At 51.2% G+C, this 14,384-nt stretch overlaps 1 protein-coding gene across 7 annotated transcripts in view; it reads right to left on the reverse strand.

The window, feature by feature from the left end:
• Positions 1-14,384, reverse strand: part of PTK2B (protein tyrosine kinase 2 beta) — a 139,629-nt gene that overhangs the window by 6,474 nt on the left and 118,771 nt on the right. For 5 of the 7 annotated variants that reach the window (XM_082402767.1, XM_082402769.1, XM_082402766.1 and 2 more), the window contains 10 exons: positions 13,888-13,985; positions 13,058-13,142; positions 12,729-12,829; positions 12,371-12,486; positions 10,619-10,719; positions 10,350-10,439; positions 9,017-9,221; positions 6,037-6,145; positions 4,726-4,791; positions 3,962-4,087 (listed from right to left, as the gene is read on the reverse strand). In XM_082402767.1, coding sequence (XP_082258893.1) covers positions 3,962-4,087; positions 4,726-4,791; positions 6,037-6,145; positions 9,017-9,221; positions 10,350-10,439; positions 10,619-10,719; positions 12,371-12,486; positions 12,729-12,829; positions 13,058-13,142; positions 13,888-13,985 — 1,097 coding nt within the window. The remainder of the gene's footprint in view (positions 1-3,961; positions 4,088-4,725; positions 4,792-6,036; positions 6,146-9,016; positions 9,222-10,349; positions 10,440-10,618; positions 10,720-12,370; positions 12,487-12,728; positions 12,830-13,057; positions 13,143-13,887; positions 13,986-14,384) is intronic. The other 2 variants (XM_082402771.1, XM_082402772.1) reach the window with 1 other exon arrangement.

Below are 14,384 nucleotides of genomic sequence, written 5' to 3' on the forward strand. Positions count from 1 at the left end.
AGACCTCTGGGAAGCCTTGGGCGCTTGTCGCCACCTGAGACCGCGGTGGCAGGTCTGGAGGCTTTGAGGAGCAGTGGTGTGATTTCCCCAGAGCTGTCCACAGTGGGGTGGCAGCTGAGAGGAGGTGGAAGCACAGAGCGCACCCACGATCATGCCTCTTTATTAGAACAGACTCTTGATTAAGAAAGTAGCTTGGGTTATTTAACCAAAGGTTAAAACAGATGCATGAGCTAAGAGATAAAGTGAAGAGCAAAATTTAAAGAAATAAGGATCTATAGATACGCAATAAATGCTTCCTCTCCCTAGCTTTATGAATCTAACCCTGTTTTAACTCATGTGTGGGGCTTTGGATCTATTCATAGTTCTACCTGCTATTTCTTAAAGGTTTTGCATGTTTTCCTATTAATTCTCTTCCCTCAATCTTCCCCAGGGTTCATTTATATAAATATCTGCTCAGTCCCTTTAAACTGGCTTGCTTTTTTTCTGCTGCACAAGATTACTTGGGTCTCCTGGACATAGGAGTGTTATTGGCATTCTTTTGATTGCATAAATCCTGAGGCAGCCTTTGCCAGGGGCATGTGGCCTTTCCATGACATTCAGGTTGGCAAGCCACTCAGATTCTTTCCTTTGAACTGGCCAGTTTACATACAAGTCACTTACATAAAATGCTAAAAATTACTCTCAGTCTACTTTAGCAAGGCATAGTCTCTGCCAAGCCTCTAAAAAAGATTATCCCACCAAAGTCTCTAAAACACACTTGAATATAACACACAGTTTGAAAATAGTTACATTGGTATGTTTCTCCTAGGCTTGTTCAGCTACAATTACTGCTCTCAGTTTCTAACAATACTTCTCCTCATAAGTTTATTTTCTTGCTGAAATATTCTTTGTTCGTTACTCTATTCAATAACTGTTTATTAAGCAGCTACTATGTGGCAGGGATGGAGCTGGGTGCTGGGAGGGCAGTGATGGTTAAATATGCAGTGTCCCTGTTCTCATGGGTCCAAGTAACCAATAGTAGACTGGGGTTTCTCAACCTCAGCACAATTAACATTGGGGCCAGATAATTCACTATTGGGGGGAAGATTTCCTGTACCCTGTAGGATGCTTACAGCAACTCCACCCTCTAGACGCCTACAGCACCTCCCCAGTTGTTTAACAAAAATGTCTCCAGATGTCACCAAATGTCCCCTTGGAGTTGAGAGCTACTGAGTTAGATCTTACTTTAGTAAAGCAAATTTCAGAACGTAAGAGTATTTCATAATCATAGAATTGATAAAAATAAATAAGATTTACTTCACAACAGCTGATGCCCCCAAATGAGGGGATTTTAAGGCTGTAAATATCCTCAGTTAAATGCCAACACCTGCAAACACAATGGCATGTCTACCGTAGGCTATTGACAAATAGTGACAAATAGAAACTAAGTGTCAGACATTCTGAAGATAGAGTTAGGAATCTCCAGGTATAAGAAAAATGTACGGACTGAGGAAGACTAGAGTAAATACCGGCAGAAGGAGTTGCCAGACTCAAGAAAACACTATGTAGTTTTGTAATTGCCAAAAGAAGATTCCTACCGCTCAAATGTCTAGTATGTGCCAGGCCTGATCACCACCTTACCAAATATTTTAACATGTATTGGTAGATGTGTTCTTATGTCTTCCAATTGTCTCATAAAACTCAAGGAGCGAATGATTTTTTTTTTTTTTTTTTTTTAAATTGGACCTCTTCAGGGCTTACTTGTCTGAAGTATATACCTCAGGTGTTCTTATGTGGCAATGAATGCTTACATTGCTGGTCATTTTTTAAGAGAAATCAGGTCCTTGTGGTGTTTTAAAAAGACTCTGATAAGCTTTGACACCTTTTATAAGTTGGCTACCCCCCATGCCGCCAGTCTTATTTCTACCTCCACACGCACCTCCCTTGTTCTAGACAAACAGCTCCTGCACTCATCCTATGGTTTCCCATCACCCAGTCTTGGCTCCAACTGATGCTTCTGCCTCCTTCATCCCCGGCATCCCAGTGTTTTCCCCTCCAAATCTTCCCCATCTACTTAGGCCCAGCTTCAAAAAAAAGAAGCTGGAAAGGGTTGTTTTTCCCTCTGAACTCTCGCTGCACTTTCGCTGTACCTCTGTGTGCCGCTCACGGCTTTCTGGTTTGCATTTCAGGCACGTATGCATCTGCCCTGTTCCTTCTGGCTGATGGTAAGCTCACTGAAGGCAGTTCTCCCTTCAGAACCTAGGACAGAGCCCAGCGAAGTGTCCCTTAAAAAAGGTGCTGTTTATTGAATTCTATTATTATTTTAAGCCTCAATTGTGAGGTCTTCAAGAGGGAGATTGCTGCCATCCTGACTCTGGTAGGGAATCCCACAGATTCTCAGATGAGTCAAGCAATAGACTTAGTCAATAGAAAAATTGTTTTTGTGGGAACAAAAATCTCTGATTTTTGTTAAATGCTTTCAAATGCTTTGCAGGGAGCCTATTATACCTTTTCAGCATTCTACCTGGAAGAGGCTTTCTCGATGTTTCTGACGTATGCCATAAAATGGAATTTATGTTTTTAACTTTTTTTTTTTTTTTTTTTTGCTTATTTTAAGAAATGCTCATTATGTTCTTTTAGGCAGACTTTCCTTATGGCAAGTACTTCTAAACCCCTGACAGAAAAGGTCTTCTTTTCCTGCCACACAGTCTGTCTTTACGGAACTGAACAAAGTCCTTATGGTGAATCATGGATTAGAAAAAGGCAGTGCCGTCCCTCAAATGTGCAAAATACCTTCTTACTGAAAGGACACATTTTAAAGCCAATCTCACTAAAACTCAATTAATTATGAATAAAGAGTCAAGGGCAGGAGAGTGGAGGAATTGAACACTGCCTAAATGATAGTGCATGCTTAAAAATGCAGTTTTATTATCGTTAAGTATATGCTAAGATATAAATTGGTTACATTAATGTAAAAGAGAAAAATGAGCTAGGTCAGGGGAATATTGATTCCACTAAGATCTCACTGCCTAGAATTCGAAGTTATCTTAATCATTTCAAAGTTTTACTAAATTAAGAATAACGGCACAGGATATCTCAACATACTTTCCTACATTTTGTAAATGTATTATAATAGAAATGTAGCTTCCCCTCAATTTTTAGAGTCTTATATACTGAGTGTGAAATATCATGCATGGTAATGGAGTTAGAGCTAAAATAAGAAGGGTTTTAGTCTGTTATGTCACATATCAAGACTCCGTTTGGTAAAATATATCAAGTGCTCATGGCAACTGACCACAGGGACCATTTGTATTGAAGGAGAAGATGGGTGAGGACAAGTTACAAGTGGACAGGCAAAGGTGATTTTTTTTTTTTTTTTTAACAAGACTTGACAATTAGAAGCTAGTCCACAAAATACTCAGGGCCTCATTGGCAGCTGAAAATTAAGAGGTGACTGGGGAGGGTGTGGCTTAGCCCCACACTAGCCCCCGAGCTCCTTCTCGTACAGCAGCAACTTTTACAAAGCAGCAGGAGTGGCAGCCATAAGGAAGCCTTTCCTTTGACCGAGGAGAGATTGAGCAACCACAACAATCAGACAGGAAGGGCAGAGCGGGGCGGAACCTCCAGGATCTTTTACTTTTCTGGCACCATCAGGCTTGATTGCCCTCTTCCCATTAGCGAGCTTTCACACAATCGCCAGGGCTGAAGGAAGGGGGGAGATTTTACATCCTTCGCCACAGTACCAGAGTAGGGATGGGGCAGGTCTGGGTCCAGCTGGTGTCCTCAAGAGCAGCACCTGGCTTGGCCCCTTAACTCTGATGTGCTTGCAGAGGAGAGGGAGTCACAGAGCCCCTCAGTGGCCTGACTGGTACATGGACGGCACCTCCTGAGCCCGAGGACGTGGGGTTCCCGGTATCCCAGGTACCTCCCTCTATCAGTCTCTTCGGTCCTGGCTGGGACCCAGCATGCAGAGCCCTCTTACCCGCATGCTGTGGCGCTTGAAGACATTGTGCCGGTGGAGAGGTGGGGTGTGCAGAGAGTTTACGGGAGATGGATACTCCATAGGGCTGGTGAGCGTGGGTGAGCTGGCACACAGACCCTCAGGGACCTATTCAGGAGAAGCAAAGAAGCACCAGGCACAGGGACAAGGCAAGAAGGTGGACAATTAGCTGCTACAAACACGAGCACAAAGAAACGATACAAGAGATCCATGGGAGAAACAGGACTTGCTCTCCAGGAGCTAATAAAGAACAAGTTGTGGGCATTTCATTGGCCCCGTTTGGGAGACACGGCGGAGCGACATACACGGCTCTTGGCTAGAAGTCAGCACAGACACGGTGGTCTCTCTTCCATCCAACAGCCCGCCCTGTGACGTGGTGCATACCATGGGTCCATGTGTGTTACTGACCTACTGAGTACGTCTCCTCCTTCAGGACTCTTCAGAAAAGAGTTATATTCCATCATCATGTTACAAATTTGACAGATATGATTAACCCACAGGTATATGTATATATAATACACACCTTAAAAAAAACCCCACTATTTTAAACATCACAAAATGGTATGTTTAAACATCATAAAGGGTATGTTAATTCTTTTCTGGGTACCCAAGAAGAGCCAATGCAGGCCATCTCCATTGCCCGAGCAGGTGACTACTGCTCCTCTAAGGCACGAGGATGGAATTCCGGGAAGGACCGAGATGAGGAATGGCCCTGAACTTCCCCAGCCCTCTGGTTACATGTTTACCTGGAATTGCAGCTTGGGTGCCAGAAGGTTGGTTTGTGGAGGGGGTCTGTACTTGGGCCGGCTGGGCTGGAGACAGAACACAGAGAGGAGTCAGTCCCTGTCTCTCTCCTTGAGTGAGCACAGCTCACCAAGGGGAAGATCAGGTAGGAAACAGGTCGGGCTCGTTCAGAATGAAGAAGATGGGGAACAAAGTTATCACTAAAATCATCTGCGTCCACTAACTGTGCATCTGTTCCTGCTGAGTGATGGGAAGGTACAAAGCGGCCAGCCTCCCTGCCCTCCTGGGGGCTACCGCTAATTGGAGGGGTTACTGATCTCTGTGTGTAGCCTCTATGGATGTGGGAGCGCCTGCCAAATTAGCACTCAAGCGCCACAGACATCCAGAGGTGGGTCATGGAAGGCACAGGCACCCACAGCAGCTTCACGGAGGGGACGAAAACTGAGCTGGGCCTGACTGAGGGAAGGTGCAGGGCACAGCAGTCAAGGGGGACAGTGAAAAAGGCCCTGCACCCATAGGGATTTGTTATGGACTGAGTGTCGCCCCCCCCCCCCAACTCATATGTTGAAGTCCTAACCCCCAGTGTGAAGGTATTTGGAGGTGGGGCCTTTGGGAGGTAATTAGGATCAGATGAGGTAACAAGGGTAGGGCCCCTATGATGGGATTAGTGTCCTAATAATAACAACAACAACAGTAATAATAATAATAGACACCAGAGCTCGCTCTCCTCACTGTGTGAGGACATGCGAGAAGGTGGCTATCTGCCAGCCAGGAAGAGAGTCCTCACCAGACGGGAACCTGCCAGCACCTTGGTCTTGGACTTCCCAGCCTCCACGCTGTCTGTTATTTAAGCCGCCCAGTCTGTGGTGCTTTGTATGGCACCCCGAGCTGACTACTACAGGCATGGTCCCTCGCAACCCACCCACCTAATAGCGGGGCAGCGGGGCACTGGCTCCTGTGCCCAGAGATGCCATGGACATCGGAGGCCAGACCTCAGGGGCCCAAGGATGCTCCCCATCATGTACTCTCAAGGGTAAAAACACCAAAAGGAAAAGTGCTCCAGTTTCTCGAGGGAAACATTTCCAGGGTGATCCCCTGCTCCAGCCGTCCCACAAGGTGCCTGCTCTCTTGCTGTCTCAGATTCCATCTGCCGACGTGCTGATGGATGGTTGGGTCGAAGGGCAGAGAGGACCATAGGGGCGCGATCCTACCTACGCTGTGAGGGGAGTTAGGCAGCCAGGCCTGGGAGGGGCCGCACAGGGGCCCAGCTCTGCTGTGATTCACGGGGCCAGTGAGGCCAGGGCTTGGCTCACCTTGGGTGGGGGTTCCTGGAAGGCCATGGGCTCCAAGATTTTGGGAGGTCGGTAGCGAGCGTTCCTCTCCTGCTCTATGGTGACGTCCTTCTCCATCTGATAAATGTCACTGCCGGAGAGTCAGGTCAGATAAGGAGAGAGAAACAGGGTCAAAAATGCTACTGGGGGCTCCTCTCTGTGCTCCACCACGGTCCGGATCCCATTCCCATGTCCTCCGCAGAATGCACTGGGGAGACCCCTCGGAGACAGGCTGCAGTACGGACGCTGCGGCCCCCCTCACCGAGGCTGGGAGGATCACGGAATGGGTCCAGGGTGGGGAAAAGTCCTCGGAGAACGAGTCCTAGCCCCACCGGACAGTGCGAGTGTGTCTCCTGCCCACGTCGCCATGCCTCTTGCCCTCCCGTCCCTCCTATTGGCACTGAGCACCTGTGTAGATTTCTGATGTCCCAGACAACCTCGTGACAGAGGCCCGTGCTCTACATCTCCTGTTTTTCATTAAACCTCCCACCCGTGCATTCCTGGTGTGTGCTAATGGGAAAGGGTTGTGGATTCCCTCCCAGATTAGCTAAGTGCATGCTTCTTGCCTTTTTAACCCAATCCAGTGGTTCCCAACCTGGGAATCACAGACCTCAGAGGACTCGAATAATTACAGGGGGTCCATGAATCCACATGTTCACATGAGTACCAAGCACTGTCTGTAGACAAGTATTATGTACTGTTGAAATAAATGTCTAAGCCCAAGAGGGAGCTGCTCCTGCCCAAGGGGGTCACATCAGCAAGCCAAAATGCAGATAACTTTCGTGTCCCTCTAAATGCTCTGCTTGACCAGAAACAAAGTACCATCCAGTTGGCCAACCCCAATGCCAAACCAGCTCTGGGCTTTATACTTACTTCCTGTTCTTTATTCATTCTCTATTTTTCTCTTCCTTGTTCCTTATTCTTTATCCTATAAAAGTGTCCTGACTTCCACCCCATTTTGCACTCTGGCCCTTGGGAACGGAGACTGCCACTTCATGGAGTGTTAAATAAAGTTTGTCTGTATCACTTAAATTGTCTTCTTTAATAATTTTTAACAGTACTACTAAATATATAATATTTGGTATTGTGTTTTCAGATGTATATGCATTATATTGTGTGCAATAAAAAATTCATTATACGGCTTACTGCATTCTGTCAATCAGTGGATTCTAAAAGTGTATGTTACATGGAAGAGTTCTCAAAATTCAACATTAAGAGGGTTCTTCCTACCCCCAAAGATTGGAAGACCTCATGAAATCCTTTCTTAGCTCCAGTGGAGGATCGTCAGGCTTGGGCCTGAGGGAGGTATCCTGGGGTCATCAGGGTCATATGAGAGAGTCTCCCCATGTGTCTCAAAGCCTCCAGAATGAATGAAGACCCCGTGACCCCAGAGCTTCTGCCCCCCTCAAGTTACGTCTTTCAAACACTTTTCTCCCGGAACCCTTTGGCTTCTCAAATCTCCCTTATAAGGGGCCAACAGATGAGTCTAGAATTAATCAGGAGTGTCAATGAGGGGAGAGTCAGGAACAGAGAGGCCTTCTAAGCTGGAGGTCTTGCAGACTGTGTTGGAGCCCTGCCCGCAAACAAATGCAGTGTATTTCCCATTGCCTGGACCTGGGGTTCCCAGCCTCCCCCTGGGGCTCCTCCCCACAAGGCAGTTTCTGAGGGCTATTTTCTTTCTCCGAAAAAAATGCCCATATGTTGACAGCAGTGTTTAAAGTTGCAGTATTTAACATTAATTAAACACTAGGTTCCCTAATGTAGGATCCAGCAAACTAGGCCCACAAGGCCAAATATGGTCCCCTGCCTATTTTTGTGTAGCTTTAAACTAAGTATGGTTTTCACATGTTTGAACGACTGAAAAAAATTAAAAGAAGAAAAATATTTTAGGACATGTCAAAATTACATGAAATTCCAATTTCAGTGTCCACAAATAACGTGTCACTGAAACCCAGCTACACTCATTCATTTCATGTATCGTCTTCGGCTGCTTCCGAGCTACGGCAGAGTTGAGTAGTTTCAACAGAGACTGTATAGCCTGCAAAACCACAAATATTTATTGTCTGACCTTTCGTAGAAAAAGTTTGCTGACCCTGGCCCTAAAGGATGCCAAAAGAAGTCAGACCACCCAAGGGGGCACTGGTGGCAGGCGGGCCACCAAGGAAAGAGGAGTACCCTCTAAAAGGCTCTCCAACAGCAACCTTCACCAAGGACCTCCCAGCACCCGGGGGTAATGGCTCTTGGGCAGCTGAGAAGGATCAGACCCTCAGGCCACCAGTGTCTCATTCAGAAGGGAGAGGGGACGCCTTGTCACTGTCTTCACAGCCAAAAATCACTCCTTTCCCTGCTGTCTGGGGGGAACAATCAGAGGCAGAGGAAAGGCACAGGGGTGCTGCCAGGGAAGCAGGTCCCGTGACCAGGCTGGGTGCCTGTAAGATGCACCCCAAACCTCAGCAAAGAGCACAGGCACTGCAGTGAAAGTCTGATGCAGCCTTTGGGCTCAGACCTAAAATATATTCTCTGGGCACATGCTAGGAGCAACGCCCTGTGCTCGCGGTTAAGAGATGCAGAGATGGTGCGGCTGACCCCAGCTCTGCGTCTCTGAGTTCATGTCTGACAGTGAACTCGGGTTCAGCCTCCTGCCTTTGACACAGCACTGAGCCTCTGTAAGGCCTCCTCCGCTGGGAGGATGGGCTAACTCCGCTTGGACACAAGGCGCTGTGCTGGCCAGGGGGCGGGATGAGGGGGGGGGGGCGGTCCCGGGGCAAGTCCCAGCCCCACCTACCATGCCTTGGGCACTGAGTCACCAGCTGAGCCTGAATTCCCTCCTCCCTCGGAGGGGACCAGGACGCCGGCTGCATCTTGTTTAAGGAAGGATGTTGTAAACCTGTAAGCGCTACTGAAGAGGAGACTTGCTCTTCAGGGGCCCTGGGCCTGCACCCCCTCCGGCCTCCTTGCTCACCTGAGGCTGCACACGAGCTCAGTGAAGCGGGGCCGCTCACTGGGGTCGTAGTCCCAGCAGCGGGTCATGAGGGTGTAGAGAACAGGTGGGCAGAGGTCAGGCTTGGGCAGCCGGTCCCCCTTCTCGAGCACCCCGATGACATCCTTGTTCTCCAGCCAGAAGAAGGGCTGCTTCCCAAAGCTCAGGATTTCCCACATGCACACGGCTGAGGGCGGGAGGAGAGGTCTCAGGGCCCCTGCTGGGGGGGACTCTTGCCTAGAGAGGCGGCCCACCCTCCCCAGGAACAAGCGGGCAGTCCGCACTTGGCGCCTGCCGGGAACCGCCCTGCGTTCCCCCGCTCGCCCTATAGCATCCCTGGGATCTTGCTCACTGTGGCGGTCCACCAAGGGACCAATCAGCTGCATCCATAAGCGAACTAATTCCCCCACCCCCCCGGCCCCTTCCACACGGAGCTGTTAGGGTCTGTGGGATGAGGAGGGGACCATCAAAGGCACGTCATTGGGACCACTAGTGCCTCCTCTTAGGAGAGGGTGGAACCTCCAATAGAAAGCTGGTATATATGTCAGTTGGGATGTATATACACTACTATGTATAAAATAGATAACTAATGAGAACCTACTGTATAGCACAGGGAATGCTACTCAGGGCTCTGTGGTGACCTAAATGGGAAGGGAAACTAAAAAAGAGTGAATATATGTAGATGTATAACTGATTCACTTTGCTGTACAGCAGAAACTAACACAACATTGTAAAGCAATTATACTCCAGTAGAAATTAATTTTAAAAAAAAAAGAAGAAAGAAAGCTGGTGTTCAAAGCCTAGCACCAATTCTTGCTGCCTATGTGATCACGGGCAAGCCCCTGACTCGCCTGAGCCTCAGTTTCCTCATCTGGAAAATGGGAAGAATAATAATGAGATTTTACTGGGCTGGTTTTGGGGACCTGAGAGGGAGAATCTACACGGCTGTGTGCTCTGTAAGCAGCTGTCCATCCGTCACCTGGTTTGGCTTTCACCTCACCCTGCACCTCGTTCTCGGAGAAAACCTCAGCTTTGCCTTTGAGGATCCCCTCCAGGGTGGCCCACCTTAGTCCCGGGGCTGGTTGGTGGAGCACATGCTCATCTCAATAGCCTTTTCTGGGAAGATGAACCCAGGCTGGCCCTTAGCCCATGTCACCCCCGACCCACCACTGGCCTCCCCACTTCTGGGACTTCTCAGTGGCTGGAGCAAAACAGGACCTGGGGGTCCAGACCCCTGCTTCCTGTGCCCCCTCTTAACCTGGCCACAGAGGTGAGAATCGAATGCTTTTCCACGCCCTCCAGAAAGTCCACTCACCAAACATCCAGACGTCACTGGCCGTCGTGAAGCGGCGGAAGTTAATGGACTCGGGGGACATCCATTTGATGGGGAGACGCGTCACAGAAGCTTTGGGTGGACAAAGGGTTTACAGTAGTTATTAGAGAAGGAGATCCAGATTTATCCAGAAGTGCAGCCTATTCTCCAGAGACTGTTGGCCTGGGCATGCCTAACAGTCACCTTTTGGGGGGATTTTGGCTTCAGCGACCCCTCCAGGGGACAAGGCCGTAACACCACCTGCACCTCACCTTTGTAATACTCCTCATCCTCGATGTACCGGGAAAGGCCAAAGTCCCCCAGCTTCACACACTCAGGGGAGGCCACCAGGACGTTCCGGACAGCGATGTCCCTGGAAGGAAGAGGCAAAGACACGGGTGAGTCGGTTCAGAATGCTTCAGGGGGACAGACAGACAGACAGATGGACAGAGAAGCAAAGGAGAAGAGAGCCTCAGGGCCCCGGCCTCCGGAGCAGAATCGGGCAGCTTCTGTCGGTCAGTCCTTCCTGGCCCCACGAGCCGTCTGGCTGGAGCCCAGCTCAGGCGGGAGGCTCGGCTGGCCCACCGCCCCTGCCACACACATGCCGGTCGTCTCCCTCCATCTCGTTGCTGAGCCCGGTGCCCATCACCCCTTCTCCCGCGTCTCCGCCTCCAAGCCTGTCTCGGTTCCCCAGACTTGCTCCAGTCACCGCCCTGCAGCCTGTATTGTCCCCTCGGCCGGGGATGCCGTCACCCTGCTGACTCTTCAGGGAAGAAGCCCAACCACTCTCCTGGTCACAATTGACCTCTTCTTGTTCTGTGATGCCAGCAGCCGCTCACAGCTCACTTCCAGGGAGCACGGGGCTAGCCAGGACCCTCCAAAGACTACACACACCCGAGCCGTGACACAGAGACCCTCAGAACCCGGGACAGAGGAGGAGACCGGGGCAGAGAGCTGGTGCAACGTGCCCAGCAGCTGGCCGGTGGGGAAAAGCATCAGCCCAGGGCTGAGCTCTCACCCCCCGGGAGCCCGCGCGGACTCAGTTACCTCACGCTCCCGGCATCACTTCTAGCCCCAGACTGGCTCCGTCTCTTGCTGCTCCCGGACAGGCTGCACACCCTACCGTTTTTCTTTATTATTGAAAAGATGACTTCAAAGCACGACAGCTTCACACAAAGCTGCAAATCTAGTGTCTCACCACCTTTGCCCCATGACTATTCACTCTAGAAGATGCTAGAAGATGAGCTTCACAAGGAAAGGGATTTTTGTCTGTTTTGATTATGACTTCATCCCGGAGCCTAGGACAGTGGCTGGAGGCCCATGGTAGGAGTTCAATAATATTAGTTTCATGAGTGAGTGAATGAATGAATGAATGTTCATATCCCCCGACATAGCTTTGTGTAGTGTCACCCCTACGGCCACATATCTGAAGTTGATGGGCTTGGATTGAAGAAATCACCCGCTCACCCCAGGGCTCTGAGAGCACCCCGTCTGTCTCCTCCAGGGGATCATGTTCCCCATGGTGGGGACCTCCTTTCAGGGAATGGGGACAAAGCCGAGTGGAGAAGGGGCCAGCTCCATAGCCAGATGGAGGATTGGTCTTGGCAGCCTGGAGGTGCCGGGGACCAGGGCAGTGCCAGCCACTTGGGCTGGCAGGGCCCCGACCCCAAGATCATACCAGCGCTGCCAGGACCCAGTCTCTCCTGCCTGGCCAGGTGCCACCAAATGGAACTGCTGGAGGAGAGCAAGCAAGGAGCAAGCAGGGAATTGATTTCCTGGACCCCCAGGGAGGCGGCCTAGACAGCACTGAGTTACAGGCAGGCACCTCGGACTTCGGATTTCCTCTTAATAGCCATCCTGGGAGGAACATATTGCTGTTCTACTCTTCAGAGGAGGAGATAGGTTCCGAGAAGGTGATCACAGTGTCACACAGGCAGGACCAAAGCCAGGCCTGCACCCCTGTTCTGTGCGGCTACAAAGTCCTGCTTGACCCCAACCTCTCCAGGCTCCCCCCCGAGCCCCACCTGTGGACGCAGTTGATGCTCTCCAGGTAGGCCATGGCCTTGCAGATCTGCAGCGAGTACAGGACAAGAGTGAGCACCTTCAGGCAGTTCTTGTTTCGCTCCAGGTAGTGGCCCAGCTGCGCGAAGGGGAAGACGCCCTGAGATCCTGCCCGGCCGGGGCATGGAGCTGGGGGGAGGGGGAGGGCACGCCCAGGCTGGCAGGACTGTCTAGCAACTTCCTCTCCAAACGGCCTCTGGGCTCTTTCAGCGGGGAGCTAAGGGCCCCCTGGCTCTGAGCGCGTCCCCCGCCCCCCGAGGCCCTGCTCCTCTGCAGCCCAGCTGTCGTGGCAAGGGTCCTCCTCGGCCCCCTCCAGCTCACCTCCCCGTAGGGGTACAGTTCCATGATGATCCAGGTGGGCTCCTCTTCAATTATGCCGACCAGCTTCACGATGTGGGGGTGCTCCAGGTTCCTCATGATCACTGCAAGTGGCGGCGAGAGAGACGGGCCCGAGCCCTTCTGAGGTCCAAGGTGAGAATCGGGCTTGGCTGGTCCAACCTGGAGACACCGGCGCAACCCTCCTCCCCTGTGGGCGCCAGCGCCGTCCATGGCCTCCCGGCCCACGCTCCGGGCCCTCCCTGTCTCCGGGTCTGCACAGTCTCAGGGCCTTTTCCAGCTCCTGGTCTGGGGGCCTCCTCGGGGACGCCTACCTGCCTCACTTACGAACTTCTCCTTGCTGTCCTGAGTGCAGTCTTTCTTGCAGGTCTTTACAGCCACGTTGATTTTCTCCCCTTTCTGCAACGAGCGTGTGTCCAGGGCCCCTCAGTCCCGGCCAGCACTTCCCTCCCCGGTGTTCCCACGGTCTTCCCACAGGGAAACAGGTGATGTCTGGGCGTCTGGGTCTCTATAAAGCCTGCTCTTCCTCTGTCTCTTCCCCTCCTCCCCTCCCCACCCCCTTCTTCCTGATCAGGACTGGAAGAACTTTCGAGATCAGATCCCTCGCACCCTGGGCTGTCCAGATGAAGACATGGAGCCTGAGGGGCCATGTGATCTGCCCAAAGTCAGCGGGCTTGTTTGGGGCACGTGCAAGGTCATTGTCAGACATGGCGTCCTGGTCTCTTTCTCTTTATCATTGGTTTTTACATTTTTGCTGCCCCTTTCCTCTGCTCTGGCTTTCCCCCCAGGCCTGGTAGAAGCACAGCCACAAAGGCAAACCTTGTCCCGCCCCACCGGCGGCCTCAGATCCCACCCTTCCTTTTCTCACAACTGCATTACATGGCGCCTCCCCATTGTGCTCTCCCACCAAGAGTCAGTCACCCCCCGGCAGGTGCTGCCTCTCTTTGGATCCCTGCTGTTGCTGCCTTTCTTGGAAATGACTCTTGTTTTCATCACTCCCTGTGTATTTCATAAATACTGCAAAGACCAAGTTGGGGAAGATCCACACACCACGGCAGCCTCCTCCAACTCTAGAGTATTCGAGCTCCTTTCTCATTCTACAGAAGAGCAGAGGAGGAGTGTCAGGGAAGAGTCTGGAACTCACGTGACTCGTGTAGACACCTTCGTAGACCTCCCCAAAAAAGCCTTCACCAAGAATACGATTCAGGACCACATCTTCCCGGGCAATGCCATACTGTGGGCCTGCACAGGTGGAGAAAGCAAGACAGTCCTGGAGTGCAGAAACCGGCTGGCACCCCTGGGAATCCGAGTATCTGCATCCTCGGGAACCTGAGCACCTGCATCCCTGGGCAGCTGGGCATCTGCAGGCTCTAACACCAGGCTCCGCCCCCTCCTGCCCAGGCGTTACCAGACCCCCCCCCAGCCCCCGCCAACCCCTCAGCCAGGATCCAGGGGCTGGGCTGGGAAAGGGGATCTAGAAGGTTTCATTGTCTCAGACAGGGGAAGAGTTGTTCCCTCTGAAGGCTGGGTCCCATATCCACAGGCTTAGGTTCCTTCCGCCCCCCTCCCCAGGGCACACAAAAGTTCGATGGTGTGGGGATATAAACAATATTCTCCGCTTTCAAAATCAAAGATGCCTCA

The sequence above is a fragment of the Balaenoptera borealis genome, assembly GCF_965194805.1.
Source record: "Balaenoptera borealis genome assembly, chromosome: 8".
Taxonomy (NCBI): Eukaryota; Metazoa; Chordata; class Mammalia; order Artiodactyla; family Balaenopteridae; genus Balaenoptera; species Balaenoptera borealis.